This window comes from Phyllostomus hastatus, unplaced genomic scaffold (assembly GCF_019186645.2).
Source record: "Phyllostomus hastatus isolate PE091 unplaced genomic scaffold, TTU_PhHast_1.1 phas_contig_17, whole genome shotgun sequence".
In the NCBI taxonomy this organism is placed as follows: domain Eukaryota; kingdom Metazoa; phylum Chordata; class Mammalia; order Chiroptera; family Phyllostomidae; genus Phyllostomus; species Phyllostomus hastatus.
In genome coordinates this window covers 8,765,566-8,785,862 of record NW_025333664.1, presented here as the reverse complement: position 1 = coordinate 8,785,862, position 20,297 = coordinate 8,765,566, and the positions used below count along the sequence as shown (strand labels likewise).

The 20,297-nt window shown below is 45.9% G+C and overlaps 1 protein-coding gene and 1 non-coding gene across 2 annotated transcripts in view; both read left to right on the top strand.

The window, feature by feature from the left end:
- ARFGEF2 (ADP ribosylation factor guanine nucleotide exchange factor 2) overlaps positions 1-20,297 on the top strand; it is an 86,270-nt gene that overhangs the window by 56,497 nt on the left and 9,476 nt on the right. Inside the window, exons 26-35 of the mRNA XM_045832694.1 lie at positions 97-248; positions 3,570-3,742; positions 6,328-6,488; positions 7,694-7,824; positions 7,977-8,106; positions 11,391-11,526; positions 12,832-12,970; positions 13,078-13,132; positions 14,785-14,899; positions 17,789-17,919. Coding sequence (XP_045688650.1) covers positions 97-248; positions 3,570-3,742; positions 6,328-6,488; positions 7,694-7,824; positions 7,977-8,106; positions 11,391-11,526; positions 12,832-12,970; positions 13,078-13,132; positions 14,785-14,899; positions 17,789-17,919 — 1,323 coding nt within the window. The remainder of the gene's footprint in view (positions 1-96; positions 249-3,569; positions 3,743-6,327; positions 6,489-7,693; positions 7,825-7,976; positions 8,107-11,390; positions 11,527-12,831; positions 12,971-13,077; positions 13,133-14,784; positions 14,900-17,788; positions 17,920-20,297) is intronic.
- On the top strand, positions 4,624-4,787 carry LOC123815406. The gene has a single exon (XR_006785073.1). It is a non-coding gene; the product is annotated as a U1 spliceosomal RNA (small nuclear RNA).

The following is a 20,297-nucleotide window of genomic DNA, read 5'->3' as shown; positions in this document are numbered from 1 at the left end:
TGTCTAAAAGGCAGGGCGTCCACTGTCGAGGTCAGAACCCCACGTCCACGGGTGTCGCACTCTGCCTGTTTGACCTCCCTTCCTGTTCCTGCTCAGGTTGGCTGCAACCCTAACGAAGACGTGGCTATCTTTGCTGTGGACTCGTTAAGGCAACTCTCCATGAAGTTTCTGGAGAAGGGAGAATTAGCCAACTTCCGTTTCCAGAAAGATTTTCTGAGGCCCTTTGAGCATATCATGAAGAAAAACAGGTACGTGCATTGTTTTGAAAGACCTTTGGTCAAATTCCCCATTGGGCCCCTAAAAAGACCCCCCACAATTACTAACTACGTAATTTTTTCCTCCTCTCCTAGTGGAAGCAAATGAAATGAACAGCTCTAAGTTTTTGGTGCAGCGGGGGGACTCTCAGGCGTAACCCTTTATGTCGGTCCCACCCCTAAAAAGGGTAGAATCAGACCTGCTTGGATCACTGCTGTAAAAAAGAAAATGAAAGCTCATAGGCTTAAACACTTGGAGCCTGTGTGAGCCATTCGAGGTAGCAAAACAGGGCAGCAGAGAATTCTCCTTGACATACTTCTCCTTTTCTTGGTGCCCGTATCCTTTACCTTATTGCTTATTTTAGGAGAACTAAAATGAAGCCCCTCGGAGCCTGGCATCACCCCTGACTTTTGCATTTGCACAGAAACACCCCCTCCTGCCCCTGGCACACTGTTGAGAAAGCTGCAGGGGCCTGGGGCCTCCTGGAGCGGAGCACCGTGCTCCAGCCTGCCGGGCGGGCAGGCACCCCGATGGCCCCAGAGCCCCTAGTCTCCTACCTCCAGGCCTTCCCTGCCTGTCCTGCCGGTGTCCCGCAGCATTTGAAAAGGGCCAGAATATGTTTAGAATCGTGTTGCCAGCCATTCTCAGACCGTGTTGGTGGAACTGTAACTTCCTATGACATTTTCAGTGGTATTTTGGCAACATACATACATCAAGAATCTTAATATTTTTGTGCCCCTTGACTCAGTAATTCTGTAACCATCTCCTAAGGAGTTGATTTGAAACATAATCTTGTGAGTCACACAAAATAGCTTTTAAATAAACAGAAACCAGCCCTGGCCAGTGTGGCTCAGTTGGTTAGAGGGTTGACCTGTAACTGAAAGGTCCCTGGTTCAATTCCCAGTCAGGGCATGAACCTAGGTTGCAGGTTTGGTCCCCGGTTCGGGTGCATATGGGAGGCAAACAATTGATGCTTCTCTTGCATCAGTGTTTCTCTTTCTCCCTCATTCTCGCTCTAAAAGCAATGAAAAAATGTCCTTGGGTGAGGATTTAAAAAGAAACAAAACAAAACCAGAAACCACCTAAATATACACAAGTGTTGAAGTCACTGTTGGTACTGTCACAGCATGGAATATTATGCAGCTGTTAAAATCACTCACAAAGTTTATAACATGGGAGATGCTTAATAGTTCAGTGAAAAGGGCAAGTTATAAAATCGAACAAAGTATGATAAAGAGAGTGATATATAGTTCCCCATATACAACACTATACCATCATATTAAGGAATTTTTTTCTTTCATTTTATTTTTTCACATTTTCTAAAATGTTTACTAATGTCCCCATATATTACTGTTAACAATCAGATAAAAACCATTTTAATAAACACTTTTAGTTCTTGCCAGTAGGTTGCTTTTTCCCCGTGGGAAAACAACCATGAGTTTCGGCGCATTGTCAAAGTCACCTAGGTCTGTATCTGTCCCCCAGTATCACAGGTGGCAGGTTTGCTTTGTGGATTTTTAGCTAATTTTTAACTGCTTTGACTTTCTCCTTACCTTCTCTAAATGACCTTTCTATTATTATCATTTAGTCTGGGGCCAGCAGACAAACATGAATGTTGTTTTAAGCCAGATGACATTTGCAAGCAGGTGAAGTCTGCAATCCAAAAGCCACTGTGCTGACTCTCAGAGCCAGTGCTGTAGGAGCTGTAGGTTTATGTGGCCTTGCTTCCTGCTCTCTGTGAGGTGACAGAGGGCACCCAGTAATTGCATGTGCCTCGGGAGGCTGCAAGACATATGTGCTAGTCTGTTACAGATACCCAGGTGACACCATGTTGAATCTCAAAGTGGCTTCAGAAAATGGGCCATTTTTTCTATCTCCATTTGTGTTTTATTTAAATTTAAAATATTGCATCCAACACCTGAATTCCAGACTCCCTGAAGATGGGTTTGAGAATTAATTCTCTCATCTTCTCGAGCTGGGCCTTCTAGATCAATAAACCTTTTCTTTCTCCTCCAACCCCTGCCAAAAAGTAAGTGTGTGTGTGTGTGTGTGTGTGTGTGTGTACTTCCATCCATGTAAATGTGCTTGCCGTACATGTATATCTCTGCCCAAACATCTAAGAGGAGACAGACACACTACGAATTTCGGAATGGTCATCCATGGGTGGCACAATTATGAATGTATTAGTCTAAATGTTTTAGGCCAGAGAAGCCAACCAACAATGGCCAAAACCACAGGGCCCTGTATTGTTTACCTACTGAGTCAGCAGCATGCAGCCCCATCTTTGGTTTCATAGCCCAGACTGTCACCAGGGACCCAGGTTCTTCCCATTGCTTTGTTTGGCCGTCCACAGGGTCACGTTTCATCCTCGAGTCTGTTGTGTTCTGACTGTAGGACTGAAGCTCCAGCTCCAGCTGCCATGCAGTGTTCAGAACCAAAATAAAAGGAAAAGGGGCAGAGCCTGCCGTGTCTACTCCTTTTAAGACAAACCTTCCCAGAAACTTCTCCTCCCCACTCCTGTAGTTTCTCTCTGGCATCTAGTTAGAGCAGGCCAGGGGGTCCCTTAGCGTAAGGGAGGCTGGGCTCCGTAGACCTGGCACGTGTGCAAGGTCGCCGTGTTGTCTTGGGCCGTCCGCGATCCATTTCCTGCAGGCGGGCAGGCTGCTGCCTGGGTGAAATCAGAGTTTCTGTTATTTCTGTCACCAGAGAGCTGGAAGGGTGGCTGCTGCGTAGGCCACTGGCTGTCTGCCACAGGGGTTCTTGTATTTTTCTTAATTGGCTCTAATATTTTTTTAATTCGCTGAAGAAGTTTATTTGAGGCCAGCTGCCCACGTTTGCCAGGAAGCAAGTCTCAAATGCTCTGGAGAATAATAGTTTTGTACCTTCTCGTATGCATGTGAAATCAAGAAGGAGCCGTAAGGAACATTACGTGACAGTGGGAAAGAGCAAGGCAGGGGTCGGATGGCAGGACAGTCAGCAGGATTGTGTGTTCGAAGGTGTGTGAACCTGGATGCACAGAAGCGACGGACAGCTCTTGCTGGGCGTGACCGCTCACCGCGACCTGCCCCGCCAGGTGGTTACGGTCAGTACCCCGTGAGGCTGCTGCCCACAGGGACTCTGTTGTCCACGGCTCCTCCTCTTAGTCAGAAATCAAGCCAAAGGACATGTTCATGACCAGGCTTTGGTCAGATGTCGTCTCTAATTTTTTTTAATGGAACGTGGATTACTGTGTGCTTTAGGGAGATATTTTGGAGTGCTGCTTCCATGTGATGAGCTGTGTTCATATGTCTTCCCACTGGCCCCTTCCTCCTCAGGTCGCCGACCATCCGGGACATGGTGATCCGCTGCATCGCCCAGATGGTGAACTCCCAGGCGGCCAACATCCGCTCGGGCTGGAAGAACATCTTCGCCGTGTTCCACCAGGCCGCCGCGGACCACGATGGGAACATCGTGGAGCTGGCCTTCCAGACCACGGGCCACATTGTCAGTAAGTGGCTCTGTTGCCTCGGAACATCCCACCTGCACGTCTAGCACAGTGACCATTTACTTCCTGTCTGTTTTGCTCCCCAGAAAGGGCTTCCTTGGTTCAGCCATACCGTGACACCATAATGTGCCGGGTGATGTCTCCTGAGTTTTGACACATGCTTAGACAAGTGCATAACAGCCCCGTGAGGGAAATCCTGTCAACCCTCACTGTTCGCCGATTCCGTGTTTGTGAATTCACCTATTGCTAAAATTTTTACATAACCCCATAACCAGTATTCCCGGCACTTTTTAAAAAAAGATTTTATTTATTTATTTTTAGAGAGGGGGAAGGGGAGGGAGAATGAGAGGGAGAAAAACATCAGTGTGTGGTTGCCTCTCATGTGCCCCCCTACTGGGGAACTGGCCTGCAACCCAAGCATATGCCCTGACTGGGAATCAAACCAGCGACCCTTTGCTTCACAGGCTGGCACTCAGTCCACTGAGCCACACCAGCCAGGGCTATTCCTGGCACTTTTGTGGTCATTTGTGGACACACACAGAACAACAAAACACTCAAGTCACCCAAGGTGTGTGTTCCCAGCTCGTTGAATAAGGCAGTGCTCTGCCTTCTTGTTTCAGCTCTTTTACTGAGAATAAACAAGTGCCCTTTTTGTGGTGTACTTACTGCCTCGTTTTTTTTGCATTTTTGTCTTATTGCTGGTGACTTTGCCATCTAAAATGGCCCTGAAGCCCTGGCCACGCAACTCAGTTGGTAAGAGCATCGTGCCAACACGCCAAGGTTGAGGGTTCATTCCCCAGTCGGGGCACATACGAGAATCCACCAAAGAATGCATAAGTGAGTAGGACAGCAGATCCGTGTTTCTGTCAAAGAAAAAAAAAATCATACTTGCCTGGCAGGGGAGATACCGTGATCACAAAGGTGGTTTTCCCAGGTCCAGGCCCACCCACTGCACTCCAGACGTGCTGACCCCCGCGATTTCCCCAGATGTGGGGAACTCACCTGCATGATTTGTGGTAGTGGGGGACTGCGTTCGCACTCTCCCCTAAAAAAAAAGACCAAGAAATAAAAATGTAAACACTATGTAAGTAAATAAAATTGGTCTGCAGCGTAGTGCTAACGTGGGGTCCAGTGTCCCTGAGCACAGGAAGGCTGTGTTGTGCCTTCGGCAAAGGTATGTTGTAGATAAACTTCATTCAGGCGTGAGTTCCAGTGCTTTTGTTGGCTGTAAGTTCGTTGTTAATTAATCAAAAACGTACATTAAATACGATGTCTTTAGACAGAGGCAGAAAGCAAGTGTATGTATCGATCGGTTGATGAAGACGCTACGGCCAGAGGCTCACAGGAGCCTAACCCTGTGTCTCCCCTAGGAGCGACGGTTCAGTGTTCACAGCCACTTTGTAGAAACTAACATAAGTAACGGGAAGTGACAATACCACCGTTTTACCCCATTTTACTGAAGGGGGTTCCGAGGCACCAAAAAGACAGGAGAACAACATGCCGAGGCCGCGCAGCTCGGAGCTGGCGGAGCGGGTTCACATCGGGCAGCCCAGCCCGGAGCTGGCGCCGTGACCCTCCCCTCCGGCCCGACCAGAGTTTCTGGGCCTGCCTGTGCTCCCGTAGCAAGACGTTCACTGCCCTTGGTCTTTGTGGGAATTGTAAGGCATTGGGTCAGCTTTCGTCCTTTTTGAGGTCTTTTAACTTTTTGTAAACTTCTCGCTACTCATGTATTTCTTTTATGTGGTATTTGTAGGGTTTAGAAAACCTTAGGTTTCTAAGTTGCTTTTCACCTTAGCTCACTGACCTTCTTCATCTTCACAAAATCCCATATGGCATGGTAGTGTGAGGTGTGGTCCTCGGGAGGACACCCCCGGAGAATGAAGGGACGTGTTCAGGGTCACAGAGCGGGGCCGGGGCCTCGCCCGGGGCTCAGCGTCTGTCAGGAGACCCCGGTGCGCCAGCTTCGCTCCCAGATCAGTGATGGCCTCTTGCGTGGTTCCGCCAGCTCCCCTCTGGACCGGCTCAAGTTCAGTGGACACCTTGGCACCCTGGTGCAACTCAGTTTTCCCGTGGCTCCCCATGGCCCTCTCTCACTTCCGTAGGGGCACTTCTCAGGACCTCTGCAGAGGCCCTCCCTGACCACCGGCCTGAGCAGCCCCTCTTAGCTTCTGCCCCTTGGCCAGAACGCACCCCACCCAGGGTTATCTTACACGCATCCTGAGTTAAGTGATTGTTGTCTGTCTCCCCCGTGGAGCATGAGCGTCGTGAGGGCAGGAAGTCTGATTCATCATCTCCGTGTCCCCAGGGCCCATAACCGTGCTCTGCATGTAGTTGGCACTCAGTGTTTATTGAATGAATGACTCTGTTTATTGCTGCTTGAGCTCAGGAAACACTTTAGCCCAAACTGTACTCAGTGCACTTGGTCCTGAATAGTTTACTAAGAAGCACTAGCTTTCAGAAAGAGTAACATGCTTTGCTTAGACTTTCACAAGAGAAATCCTCTCTGGGGGGTATGTATATGTCTAATCCCCATTTCTAAATCCTGGCCTTATTTTTTTTTTTTTTAATATATCCCTTTGTCTCCCCAGCAACCATTTTCCAGCACCATTTCCCTGCAGCCATCGATTCCTTTCAGGACGCTGTGAAGTGCTTGTCGGAGTTTGCCTGCAACGCCGCTTTCCCGGACACCAGCATGGAAGCCATCCGGCTCATCCGCTTCTGCGCGAAATATGTCTCCGAGAGGCCGCGGGTACGCGTCCCCTTCCTGGCGCACGCGCGGGCGGCGAGGGGGAGTAGTCGTGGGGCCACAGCCCTTCCTGCTGACCGAGACCGTTCCAGCTCTCTCCGGGAAATGCGTGTTTGCCTAAACGAGGGGTTTATTTCAAAAGGCTGCCGTTGTGGGGTTACACCTTTTCTGTATTTTGTGAGTCACCCGAACTTTTATATCGTATCCTACTAATTGTTTTGTAGATGATAATAGTATTTTAGCTTTGAATTTTGGCAAAGCTGAAGCTGAAGAAGCTAGACCTTTTATTTGAAGGAAAACAGCCCTCCCTGTTAGGGAGTGACATTGTGCCATCGTGACGGGCCTGAGAAATCACATTGGAAAGCGCCTTTGGTTTTCTCCTGGAAGTGTTCGGGGTTTTTCTGTTATGTGTCACCTGTCTGAAGCGGCCTGCTGGGTTTGAATGACAGTCTCAAAGCCAGGAAACTGAGTGGAAACAAGCACAACTAAACTCTGGTGGCCTGCACAGAGCCCTTAAGCACTCTTTACAGAACTCTGAACACCCGTGTTGTGTGTGGTGCCCGCAGCAGCTCATTAAGGTGCAGGGAAAAGGAGAGCCATTGTTGGCTGCGTATCAGGCACCATTCCAGGTACTGTCTGTGCGTTGACTTATTCAGTCCCCTCCGCAGACCTGTGAGATGGGTAACTGTATCCCCACTGTGCGGGGGAGTTACCCGAAGCACAGAGAGTAATCGCCAAATGTTAGGTCACCAGAGTTGATAAAGAAATTCCGTGACAACAGACAGTACCACTTCAAGAGCAGTTACAGAGCAGAGGGCTCAAAATGCTGTCTAGGTCTTTACATCTAGACTGTGGAAAGAGTGCCAGCTCATAGGTGCATGACCTTGGGCAGCTTACTTAACCTCTTAGTGCCTCAGTTGATGCGCCTGTAAAATGGGACCACTATTTCTACCTGCCTCCTGGAATCGTTGTGAGAATTGACAGTCCACACAGAGCACCTTCACGGTTCCTGGCCCATAGCAAGCACTCACTAGTAGTAGCTGCTGCTGCTGCTATTATTTCAGGCACTGTAGTGACATTTTAGAAGGACCAGAGATACTGAATCATCCCTTGCTGAATGGACGTGTGGGGCCTTCCTGTCTGTGTAGTTCCTTTTCAGCTCCTTCCTGCTGCCTGCTAGTCTGCATCCACAGCGACTCTCATTGCAGGTGCTACAGGAATACACGAGCGATGACATGAACGTGGCTCCCGGTGACAGAGTCTGGGTCCGAGGCTGGTTCCCCATCCTGTTTGAGCTCTCCTGCATCATCAATAGGTGCAAGCTGGACGTGCGGACAAGGTAACCCTGCCCTTGCAGCACCCTCCCATCACTGAATGAGCCTCGGCCCCCTGCTCACCTGACCCCATGCTCCCCCCCTCCCCCCGCCCCCTTCTCGGCTGCGCACTTCCCCTCCCCATGCCCTCTTCCGCGCCCGGCTTTGTTTGCTCCAGAGGGCTCACGGTCATGTTCGAGATCATGAAGAGCTATGGCCACACCTTTGAAAAGCACTGGTGGCAGGACCTGTTCAGAATCGTGTTCAGGATTTTTGACAATATGAAGCTGCCAGAGCAACAGTCGGAGGTAGGTGAGGGCTAAGGCACTGCCCTGGGTGAGATGGGAGACAGGCCTCTCCAGCCTGTGTCTGCCTCCAGGGGTTGTGTCCTCATCCACTTGGAAGTCTTAAATACTGAGCCACTGAACGGGTGTTTTTAAGATGGTGACGCCCTTCCTGGCACTCGTCTCCCGTCACCAGTGAGTACAAGAAGGCCCCCCTGCCTGGGACAAGTGAGAGGAAATTCATCCCTGGGCTCCGCCCACATGGCCCTCAGGCATCATACCTGCCCCACCAGCAGGGCACCTGACTGGGCCACTTACTGTTGGCTCATACCAACTTCTGAACAGTCAGTAAAAGCTGGAGTGACTCTGGTCCCTTAAAAACACATTAAACAGGTTTTTAATGAAGTTACAGTTGGATGGCGTCAGCAAATACCAGGCCTTTTTTTTTAAAGGGCGTCCAATGCTTCTAGTTGTTGTTATTTCTTCCCTAGGGGAAGGGGGGTGGGGAGAGGGCATTCTAGCTCAAGGTTTTAACACAGGAAAATAATTTTTTTACCTTCTTTTAGGAACAGCATTCCCCCTCCCTCCCCCCCCCCCCGTGTAAAAGGAATATATGCTTAGTGTGGAATATTAGGCGTGCACACAAATTCATCACTTTGCCGTTCGGAAATCAGAGCTACTGTTTCGGCAGACATCCCTCTCTCTTCCACATGGATTCAGTAGGGTTGAGATCGTAGTACAGATACAGTTTTTAACCTTATTTTAAAATAATTAAAATTTTTCTTCATTATAGAACAAAGCGGAAAACAGAAAAACAAAGAAAAAATTTAAACATGCACAGTTCCAAACCTCCACAGGGACCACTTCCAACCCTTTCAGACATGCCGTGTGTGTGTGTGTGTGTGTGTGTGTGTGTGTGTGTGTGAGACACACCTGTTTCATAGAAATGGGATCCCCTCGCACATACTGTAAACTGCCCTTCGACTTACTCATTGAATATTTCTCTACGACCAAGTCTTGTCTTCTGTGGTGTTTTTAAGGACTGCAAACCATTCCTGCCTGTGGACGTTCCATAGTCCATGGAAAATTGTTTCCCCTCTTTCTTTCTTCAGAAAGCACTGGAATAGATGTTTTTGCAGCTACACTTTTGCTTATTCTCTTACCTTTTTGGGCTTGCGCACTACTGAGGCTTTTGAGCTGACACACTGCTAAGCTGACCTCCAGATACACTTGTGGCTGTTCACACTTCTGCCAGCCGTGCTCGGAGATCCGGCTTCCCCGTACCCACTCCGGCTCTTCATAGTTTAACTTATTTAATCGTTAATTTGACAGTCCCAAGTGTCACATTAAAAACGTTAAATTGCTAGCGAGGTTGCGTGTTTTCCCTCATGTCATTGATCACACATGTTCCTCTGTGAACTGTTTTCATGTCCTTAGCCCATCTGTTGGGTTTTTCATCTCTTTCCTATTGATCTGTGAGTTTTTTAATACAGAAGTAACAGAGCGTACCCTCGCATAAATTTCAGATGATTTTGCCCAGTTTGTTTTCTCTTTTCCTTTTTGGAAAATTTTAGCTTTTAAGTAACCACATCTGTCAGTTTTTTTTCACTATGGTTTCCACTTTCTTGGGATCATGCTTAGCAAGCCTTCCTTTTTTCATGATTATATAAATCTGCATATTTCTTCTGGTAATCGTACAGCCTCGTTTTCTGTTTCTTTTGGCTTTATTGAGAGATCATTGACACACAGCATGGTGTAAGTTTAAGGTGTATCGTACAATGACTTAACGTATATTGTCAAAAGATCGCCACAATCAGTTTAGCTAACATCCATCATCTCATATGGATACAGAAGGAAAAAAAACAACACATTTTGCTCCTGTCAGGAGAAGTTTTAGGCGCACTCAGAGCCCCTCGCGTGCACCACGCCGCGTTGTCGCCTGCGGGCGCCCTGTTGTGCGCCACACCCTCGGCACTCAGGCATCTCGCAGCCGGAAATGTCTACCTCTGACCCCTTACTAAATCCCTCCACTCCCCACCCATCACCTCTGGAAACCGTAAATCTGATCTCTTTGTCTATGAGTTTGTGTTTTTGGATGTATTTTTTAAAGATTCCATATACTAGTACTCTGGCTGGTGTGGCTCAGTGGATTGAGCGCACTGGCCTGTGACCCAAAGGGTCGCCGGTTTGATTCCCTGTCAGGGCACACGCCTGGGCTGTGGGCCAGGTCCCCAGGAGGGGGACACACAAGAGGCAGCCACACACTGGTGTTTCTCTCCCTCTCTTTCTCCTTTCCAGTCTCTCTAAAACTAAATAAAATCTTTTTTAAAAAGATTCCACGCAATAGTGAGATTATAGACTCAGAATTTGTCTTTGACTTACTTCTTAGCGTAACGCCCTCAGGGTCCGTTCATGTTGTCACAAATGGCAGGATGTGTTTCCTTGTTATGGCTGAGTAGTGTTCCATTGTGTGCGTGTGCCACGTTTTCTGAATCTGTTCCTCCGTTACGGACACTGAGGCGGTGTCTGTGTCTCCGCTGTTGCAGACCACGGTGCTCCGAGCACGAGGGTGCGGGTGCTTCTTCCGCCCAGTGCTTTCGTGCCTCCCGGACATGCACCGGAAGTAGAGTTTATCGGGTCACACGGTCATTCCATTGTCTTAGATGTTTTGGGGAACCTCCATACCGTTTTCTGTAGTGGCCGCACCAGTTTGCAGTCCCACCAACAAGTGTCCGCTTTCTCCACACCCTCGCTGGCATTTGTCTCTCGCCTTTGTGACGAAGGCCATTCTGACAGCCATGAGGACATACATACCTCATGGTGGCTTTGATTTCATTTTCTTAATGATTAGTGATATTGGGTACCTTGTTGGCCTGTTGGCCATTTCTCTATCTTTTTTGGATAACATCTGTTCATTCATTTTTAATATTTAAATTTTTGATGTATGATAGGAGTATTTAGCATAACCTCATATTCATTTTTTCCAAATCATTAAAACTTTTTGTAAGTAACACTTTGAATAACTGTTTAGTATTCTGTCATATGGGTGTACTCAATTGCCACATTGCTAGGCATTAGTTTCTATCTTTGGTTACAGTATATAAATACCAGTGTATAAACATAACCTTCACCCACACATCTTCGACTTGTTATTTTCTAGGGTCCATCCCTGGAAGTAGTGTGACTGCGTCCGTGGGTGTGAGCATTTATGGCTGGCGGCACGACTGCCAGGTGCTTCCCGGAACGGTTTGCCACTGGTGTATGGGAGAGCGTGGCTCTTAAACATCATCTTTTTACTGTTTTTCCAGAAATCAGAGTGGATGACAACAACTTGCAATCACGCACTTTATGCTATTTGTGACGTGTTTACCCAGTTCTACGAAGCGTTGAATGAAGTTCTTCTTTCTGATATATTTGCACAGTTGCAGTGGTGTGTAAAACAAGGTATTCTCTGTCTCCACGTATCGTTGGTCTTGACATAGTCCTCCGTGAGAGCGTAACTTGTTCCGCACGTGAAAGCGTGGCCACGGTGCCAGGGAGGACAGCGGGTCGCTGACTTGGTGGAAGTGACCCGGGCGGTGAGCACACAGCGCAGTGCCCAGACGATGTGCTGTGGAGCTGTTTGTGCCCCTGAGGTTTGTATGGTTTTACCAACCAGTGCCACCCCAGTGAATTCAGTAAAGAGGAAAAAATAATTGGTGAAAATGTATATTTTAAAAATTTAATTAGAACATAAAAACAATCTTCCAACCAAGTCAGTTTGTCAAATATTCCTTTACAGTGGGATGCAGTTTTTTAAAATATTTTAGAAGATGTACCTTTTTGCATGTTATATTATTCTTTCAAACTTTTATATGTGTTTGAAATTTTCTATGATAAAATGTTTTTAAAATGTACTGCCGGCCCTGACCAGGCGGCTCAGTGAGAGCCTGGTCCTCATACACCAAGAGGTTGCAAGTGTGATCCCCAGTCAGGGCACATGCCAAGGTTGTAGGTTCAGTCCCTGTTGGGGCATGTAAGGGAGGCAACCTGTCAGTGTTCCTCTCACATCCATGTCTGCCTGCCTGTCTTTCTCCCCCCCCATCTTTCTCCCTCCCTCTCTCCCTGTCTTCCCCCCTTCCTCTCTCTTTCCCCATTCCTCTCTAAAATAAGAAAACATATCCTTCAATGGAATTTTTTTTAAATGTGCCATGGGAGTCGAGATCAATAGCTTTATCAGTGGACATTTTTGTTTGAGGGCTTAGCTGTTCACTTTGGTGTGTGTTAGGGAAATACACAGGTAGCATGTTAAACCTGGGTGCCATAGATAGTTTTGGCTTATTAGGATGAGGCTTAACTTAGATAAGTTTTCAAAAAGTGTCTCAGTTTTAAAATAGCAAATGGTAAAACAGTTGACACCTTGATGGCAAAAATTGGAAAAGTAGAGTTTGAGTGACTACATTTTTAGAGACACTGTTCAGATATTTTCCATCTCCTTTTACCATGTCTCATGTAAGAAGCCAGTTAATTAGGTAGTGAAATGTTGACCTTCTTCTGATCCTTGGCAGTAAAGCTGTTGATAAGTAATTTCTGCTCTTCATAGCCTGCCTGAACCATAAAAATTCTCACGGTGCCTGTCGCAGTGCTCCTGTAATTAGCCCACAAGCCTCCAGCAGCATGTGCAGATGCATCACAGCATGAAGCACCAGGGATCTGGTTGGAATCAAAACTGCAGTTGAAATTTAGTGATGATACTGTTTTGTCTTGCAGATAATGAGCAGTTGGCTCGGTCAGGTACAAACTGCTTAGAAAATTTGGTGATATCCAATGGAGAAAAATTCAGTCCTGACGTCTGGGATAAAACGTGCAGCTGTATGATGGATATTTTCAAAACAACCATTCCACACGTGTAAGTGTTAATGTGATTGTTGGTATGTGCTTCTGTGTTCAGTGGGCATCTTACAGCTCTGGGTTGCCTCTCACAGTGGTCGTTTTCCTTCTCTTGGTTTTCTCAAGTTTGCTGACGTGGAGGCCTGCAGGCATGGAGGAGGATTCATCAGAAAAACACCTGGTAAGGTTTGTCCGTTGGTTCTCTTTTCTCTGATCTCATTTTGTAGTAAAAAGAAAAGTAAGCAGCCCAAAGACTTCATGCTTTCCTGATGGGAAATGAGTGAAAAAGTTTTAAGATCTAAAAACTGTGTGTTTATTGGCGCATTTTTTTAGAAAGTACAGAAAAGTATTGGGTTGGCCAAAAACTCCATATGGTTTTTTCTGTAAAATAAAAGACACATTTTTCATTGTCACCAATAACTTGGTTGATTTGAATATTCTTGAGTATGTCGCCTATCTCCTGCGCGGTATAATGCTGACTGTTCCCAGTCAATGCCTCGATTTGGTCACCAGCAACCTCAGCTGGTCTGCCCGACCACGGAGCGTCATCCAGCGGGAAATCTCCAGCGGGAAACTTCAAGAACCACTTTTGACACGTCTGATCGTCAGTCACAGCACCTTCTCTACATACACTGCATGAATCTTTTTTTGCATTTTTACCTTTCTTGAAATAACAAAGCATGCCGAAAATATAGTGTATTCCATCTTCAGTATTAAAATGGCTATACAGAAATTCAACAATTTTAGTAATAAATTTTTTTAAATGCATGCTGATATGACAGCTGTCGCAATACAATCTACCAAAATTGTTCTAATAAAATTAAAGACGATTAAGCACTACTGGAGCCATCTTACAGAGAAAAGCAAACTTTTTGACCAACCCAATATGAAGAAAGTAAGTCACCTCAATAAAAACAGAAAATATTTCTTGTTATATTCTCTGAGAACAGCCTTTTCAGTAGCTGCGCATTATTATTATTTGTTTAGTGAACTCTCCCATGTTGGACAGGTTGATTCTGGTATTTCACCGTTACGACTAACACTTCAGTGTAATTATCCTTATTTATTATCCTCCTAAATAAAGAGTGCTTTCCTCTCCACCTATGAAATAATAGTTGTTTTTGTGCAAAGCCACATGAAGTTCTAATTCACATCTCACTTTCAAATGCTTTGGTTTACATGGGTGTTTGTAACATTAGCTTTTATTCCCAAATAACAAAAAGGGCGTTAGACTTCAAAAGGCATTTGGGATATAACAACTTAACCATAAAGCCCATTACTTAAACACTTTCTGGTAGGTTTTTTTCTTGTTTGTTTTTTCATTTCATAACTTTATTTTTTTAAATTTTTTCAATTACAGCTGACGTTCAGTGTTACATTCGTTTCAGGGGTACAGCGTAGTGGTCAGACACTTACATGACTTACAAAGCGATTCCCCCAAGTCTGGTACCCCTTTGACATTGTACATAGCCATTGAACTCCGTCTTCTGTTGCCAACTTAAAGGTCAGCTGTAACACCAGTTTATTTTTTAACTAGACCTCATTAAGAATCAGTCGTGCTCATTGTTAAGTCGTATGTCGAGAAATGCCCTCTAAGTTGGAATGAGAAAGCGTGAAGTTGCGGTGGAGGGAGGAATAACTGAAACTTGCAGCCTCTCCTCTGCACCCCCCGGGAGGTGCCACATGAGGCGTGCAGTGCAGTCATACCTCACGCTGAGCAAGATGCGTAAATTCAAGAGGGGCCCTGGCGTTCGGACGGGCACTGCTCTGCCCGGGTACCGCACTGCAGATGAGGAGGCGTGAACGTCGTGTTTCTCTCTGGTTCGCTTCCAGGACGTGGATCTGGACCTGCAGTCGCTAAGCAGCGTCGATAAAAACGCCTCCGAGAGGGGCCAGAGCCAGCTCTCCAACCCCACAGATGAGAGCTGGAAAGGTAGACCGTACGCAAGTAAGGCCGCTTTTTTTACTGTTTTTACTGATTTTAGATAGGTCACACACGTGACTTGGGTACCTGGAAGGCACCGAAGAGTAAACTCGGTGAGCCTTTCTTCTGCACCGTGCCTGGGTCTGCCGGTTCCTTCCTGTCTGGCAGCCAGTGCACCAGCTTCTTGTGCCCCTTCCAGAGACATTCGTTTATTTACATGTCAGAAATGCACATCCACACACACACACATATATCTATAAAATACGAATTCTCTTCTCCTTTTTGTGCAGTTGTAGAATACTATGCATTATGTTTTCACTTAATATATCTTAGAGCTCCTTCAAAATCAATACTTGAAGACCTCTCACATCGTTCTATACTGTTGTACATTATTCCAGGCTTTAGATGTGCTGCTCTGTGCTTAATTAGGTCCATACCAGTGGACGTTTACACTATTCCTGCTTGTTTCCTGTCACGGACAGTATTGCCTGAATCACCTAACACGTGTGTCATTTGTGAATTTTTCTGTACAATAAATTCTTGGTAATAGGATTGCTGAGTTAACAGATAAGTGCATTTGCCACTTTGACAGATAATTTCAGATTGCTGCCCAGCAAGGTTATACCCGTTTACATGATCTTTGGGAGCGCCCAGGTGATGTTTGGTATATCTGGAGTCATTTTAATGTGCAGCTTTCTAATTATGAGTGACACTGAGCCATTTGTAAGATGTTTAAGTATTTTTTTTCTATGAAGTATCTGTTCATAATTTTTGCTCATTTTGTACTGACTGTTGCTCTTTTTTTTTATTGATTTGGGGGAGTTCTTTATGTCTCAAGATCCCTTTCGTGGATACTAGTTTCAAATTACTTTTTCAACTTGTGGCTTAATGTGGCTTATGGTGTTACTACTATGTGTCAAAAAAAGATAGGTGTACAGCCCTGGCCTGTGTGGCTCAGTTGGTTGGAGCATTATCCTGTAACTGAAAGGTCGCAGGTTTGATTCCCAGCCAGGGCACATGACACATACCTAGGCTGTGGGTTTGATCCCTGGTTCAGACTCGGGGTCTGGGCATGTTGATTCCAGTCCAGGGAAGCACCCAATCAGTGTTCCTCTCTCACATCAATATTTTTCTCTCTCTCCCTTCCTATCTCTCTGAAAGCAATGAAAAAAAAAAATCTCCTTGGATGAGGATAAAAAAAACAATAGGTTTGCCAGTTGCTACGAACCAAGCACTACACTGTGTATTTCACATGTGTGGCCTCCTGTAGTCCTTATGCTGGTCCCCTGAGGTGGTACTATTTTACATTTGAGCGGCCTGGGACTTACGCTGGTGGCAGGACCCACAGTATGTAGTAGAGTTGTGATGCAGGCACACTTTGGCCGACTGGGAAGTCAGAACTAACTGTTCTGGTGCAAGTCTGCTCTTTTTAAAGTCGTGTGCCCGTTGTTTTTCTTCATAACAGACTCTCGCTCTTCTGCACATGCCAGGCTGCGGGCATTAACATGACCATTAACTTCGGAAGCAGCACGTTAGACAAGCCACGAGTGTTCATTATCTTCTGCAGGCATAAAAACTAATCACCCTTGAAATCCATTAAAAAGGCACCGTGCTGGACACTGACACACCGTCCCCAGTACTGTGGCACACCGGTTCCCCCGGTGTCTGTGAGCCCATGAGCCCTGCCGCCTCATCAGCTCCAGCTAAAGGGCTGGCTGGTGTGCAGGGGGCACGTGCCGGGCCCCTCTCACTGCAGCACAACGCCTGGACTCCGAGAGATGCCTGGGACTTGGACCCCTGCCGTCCCTCCAGGGACCAGTGTCTGTCTCCCCATCTCCCAGCTCAGTCTCCCTCTGGGCTCCACCTCAGTGAGCGGAGCAGCATGCAGAACCTCTTATGCCAACTGTGCTGTTTCTCCCCTTGTTTCCATTTTTGGCCCAAGATGGCACAACTGGTATATGGTATATGTCACAACTTTGCAACTCCACTGTGTTCTCCTTTAACTAAAGGGAACTCTGCTTGGGGGTCTTATTATATAATATCATAGCCTCTCTCAAAAACTTGACGATGACCCATCGTCCTTGTTTGCCATCACTAAACACTAATTTACTGTTTTTCACATTCTGATTCTACAACAACAAGTTGAAGAAGAAATCTCTACTTTTACTGTAGTGCAGTCAGCTGCCACCTGTGAAGTGCCTGCCATGGGCTGCCCCCGAGCCCAGGGTTGGACAGACGAGATGGATGCAAAACTAGTCGCAGTCTAGTCAGTAGGCAGAAGCCACACCAATAATTTGAACAGGGAAAATTCTACATAAAAAACAGTTAACTAGTCAAAGATGGCTAACCAATAAAAGACGTAGAAGAGGATGCAGAAGTTTTCTTTCTGCATCCAAGGCAGTCCTGCCTCCAAGGCGGACAGAAGGCAATCCAGAACTAAGAACTAAGGAGCCCCGCCCTTCAAGACTGAGGTTCAGACCTGTTTGGAGAGTCTGGCCACTGCAGGAACTTGTGGCCCGTGTAGGGGCACAGTCCCCAGCTGCCCCGTAGGCGTGGCCTGTCCCGGAGACACCACAGCTGACTCCTCTCCTCCGTCAGGCCTTTGTTCACACAGCACCCTTGCAGAGAAACCTTTCCTGACCAGAGTGTTTCCACATGCAACCCCACCCTGACGCCGTCCCTTCCTTATCCCCACCGCCACCTCATGTCCTCATCGTCTGACATACTCCACTGTACACTTACACATCCTCTTCATTGTCTGTCTCTGCCAGGCGGGCGTATTCGTTTTCGTCCAGCTTCTCATTGTTAGAGCACAGTGTCCAGAGCCATGCCTGCACATAGTAGGGGCCCAGGGAATGTTTATCCAAAACTGGCTGAATCATTATTAGGGTTAATCTTTATCATCTAATATAGATCAGAAACTGTTTGCCAGCCTCCTCATCAAGTGTGTGGTCCAGTTGGAGTTGATACAGACCATTGACAATATCGTGTTCTACCCGGCAACAAGCAAAAAGGAAGATGCAGAGCACATGGTGGCTGCCCAGGTAATAAGAGCGGGCCTCGAGAAGGGCACCTTGTCCGTGGGGAGGTGGCGCAGGTGGCGGGGGTGTGCTGGAGCCAGCTCGTCCCGGCCCGCGAGAGCCCACCAGGCCCGTCTCTTCCCCAGCCCGCGTTCAACAGCGTGTTGGTAGTTTGACATTGGCTGGGATGGAAGTGTCTGTAGCATAGAAATCAGCGAACACGAAAATCGGGGCTTCTTTTTTTCTTTCATTCCCCAGAGAGCCAGTTTACCAGCATACCACTGTTCAGATGCCAGCCCTACCTTGAACGTTATTAGTCATGGGCACTATTCCTCGTAACTGGTGTCTAATTTAACCATAAGTAACTGAGAGGGAAATACATGTGGACGACAGTTCTAGTTTTTCCTTGAGAAAGTTCACTTTTTGTTTTGTATATATAATCTATATACATGGTATTCTTGGAAATAGAGAGTAAGTGTCCAAAATATGGACAATTACCTTACACCTTGGGACACAAATTTAAGTCCTTCAGGGGCTAGCATGGGGCAGGCTGGTGGGACTGTGACCGAGAGCTCCAGGCCAGGCAGAGCTGAGGCCACGCCCCAGCTTTGGAGGCCAGGGGTGTTGTGTTAAGTCAGAACGGTCTCCCAGTTTTCAAGAGAAACCAGAATCAAGATTTTTTTTCATTTGGGAAATTACCTTTTTAAGTGTTGTAATTACTGATGAACAAAACACATCTGTGGTCTAGATCCAGCCCAAAGGCTTAAAAAAAAAATTTTTTAAGGGTACACTTTGGTGGTTTTAGAGTATTCATAAAGTTATGCAAACATCACAGCTGTCTAATTACAGAATACTTTTTGTCACTGCAAAAGGGAACGCCCTAACCATTAGTAGTCACTTCCCATTCCTTTCTGGCTCCAGCCCTTAGCAACAGCCCATCAAATCTACTTTCTGTCTTTATGTACAATATTTGCCTAATCTGGATATTTCCTATTAACGGAATCATATAATAAGTGAGCTTTGATGTCTGGCTTCTTTAACTTAGCATAATGTTTTCCAATTTCATCCATGTTGTGGCCTGTGTAAGTACTTCATTATTTTTATACATGACTGAATAATACTCCGTTGTATGGCTATACCAACTTTTGTGTTTATCCATTCATCAGCTGATGGACATTTGGGTTTTTTGTATTGTCTGGCTATTTTGAATAATCTTGCTGTGAACATTTGTATGTAAGTTTTCATGTGGACATATGTTTTTAATTCTCCTGAGTACATCTCTAGGAGTGGAATTGCTGAATCATATGGTAACTCTAAGTGTACCTTTTTGAGGAATTGATGGACTGTTTCCAAAGCAGCTGCACTATTTTACATTCCCATCAGCAGTTCTGTATGAAGATTCCAATTTCTTCACATCCTCACTAATGGTGGTTACTGTCTTTGTAAAAAATTATTACGGTCACGCCAGTGGGTGTGTGAAGGGGTGTCATTGTGGTTTTGATTTTTGTTTCCCCAATGGCTGATGATACCGAGCATCTTCTGTGCTTCTTGGCCATTTCTGTATCTTTGGAGAAAGGTGTGTTCAAATCCTTTGCCCACTTTTAAATTGGGTTATTTATCTTTTTATTGCTGAACTGCGGAATTGTACGAGTTTTTATATGTTCTGGATACTAGGCCCTTGTCAGACATGTTCGCAACTGTTTTCTCCCACTCTGTGCATTTTCTTTTCAGTTTCTTGATGGTGTCCTTTGAAACACAAAAGTTTTTAATTTTAGTTAAAAACTTCAACTTACTGTTCTTCTTTAGGCACTTAACACTTTTAGTGTTAGATCTAATAAAACATTGCCTAATGCAGGTCACAAAGGTTTAGGTCTGTGTTTTCTCTTAAGAGTTTTATCATTTTAGATCTTATATTTAGGTCTTTGATCCATTTTTCACCTAATTTTTTCTATATAGTGGTAGTTAAGGGGTTTACCTTTTGTTTTTTTGCACATGGATATCTGGCTGTCCCAGCACCCTTTGTTTTAAAGACTGTTTCTCCCCAGTGAATTATTCTGGCACCGGTGTCGGAAATTACTTGACCATAAATACAAGGACTGATTTCTGTACTCTGAGTTCGGTGTCATGGATCTGTATGTCTGTCTTTATGCCCGTTACCACACTGCCTCAATTACTGCAGCTTTTCACTAATTTTTGAAATTGAGAAATAGGAATCTTCCAACTTTGTGGTGCTTTTTTAAAAAAATCTTTTTTTTTTGTAAGAGTTTGAGTCAAACTGATGATGTTGCCAGCGAGCAAGATCTCAAATGCTCTTCTTTTTTCAAGATATTTTGCTACTCTGTGCCACTTGCATTTGCACATGAATATTAAGATCAGCTCGTCAATTTCTGCAAAGAAGTCAG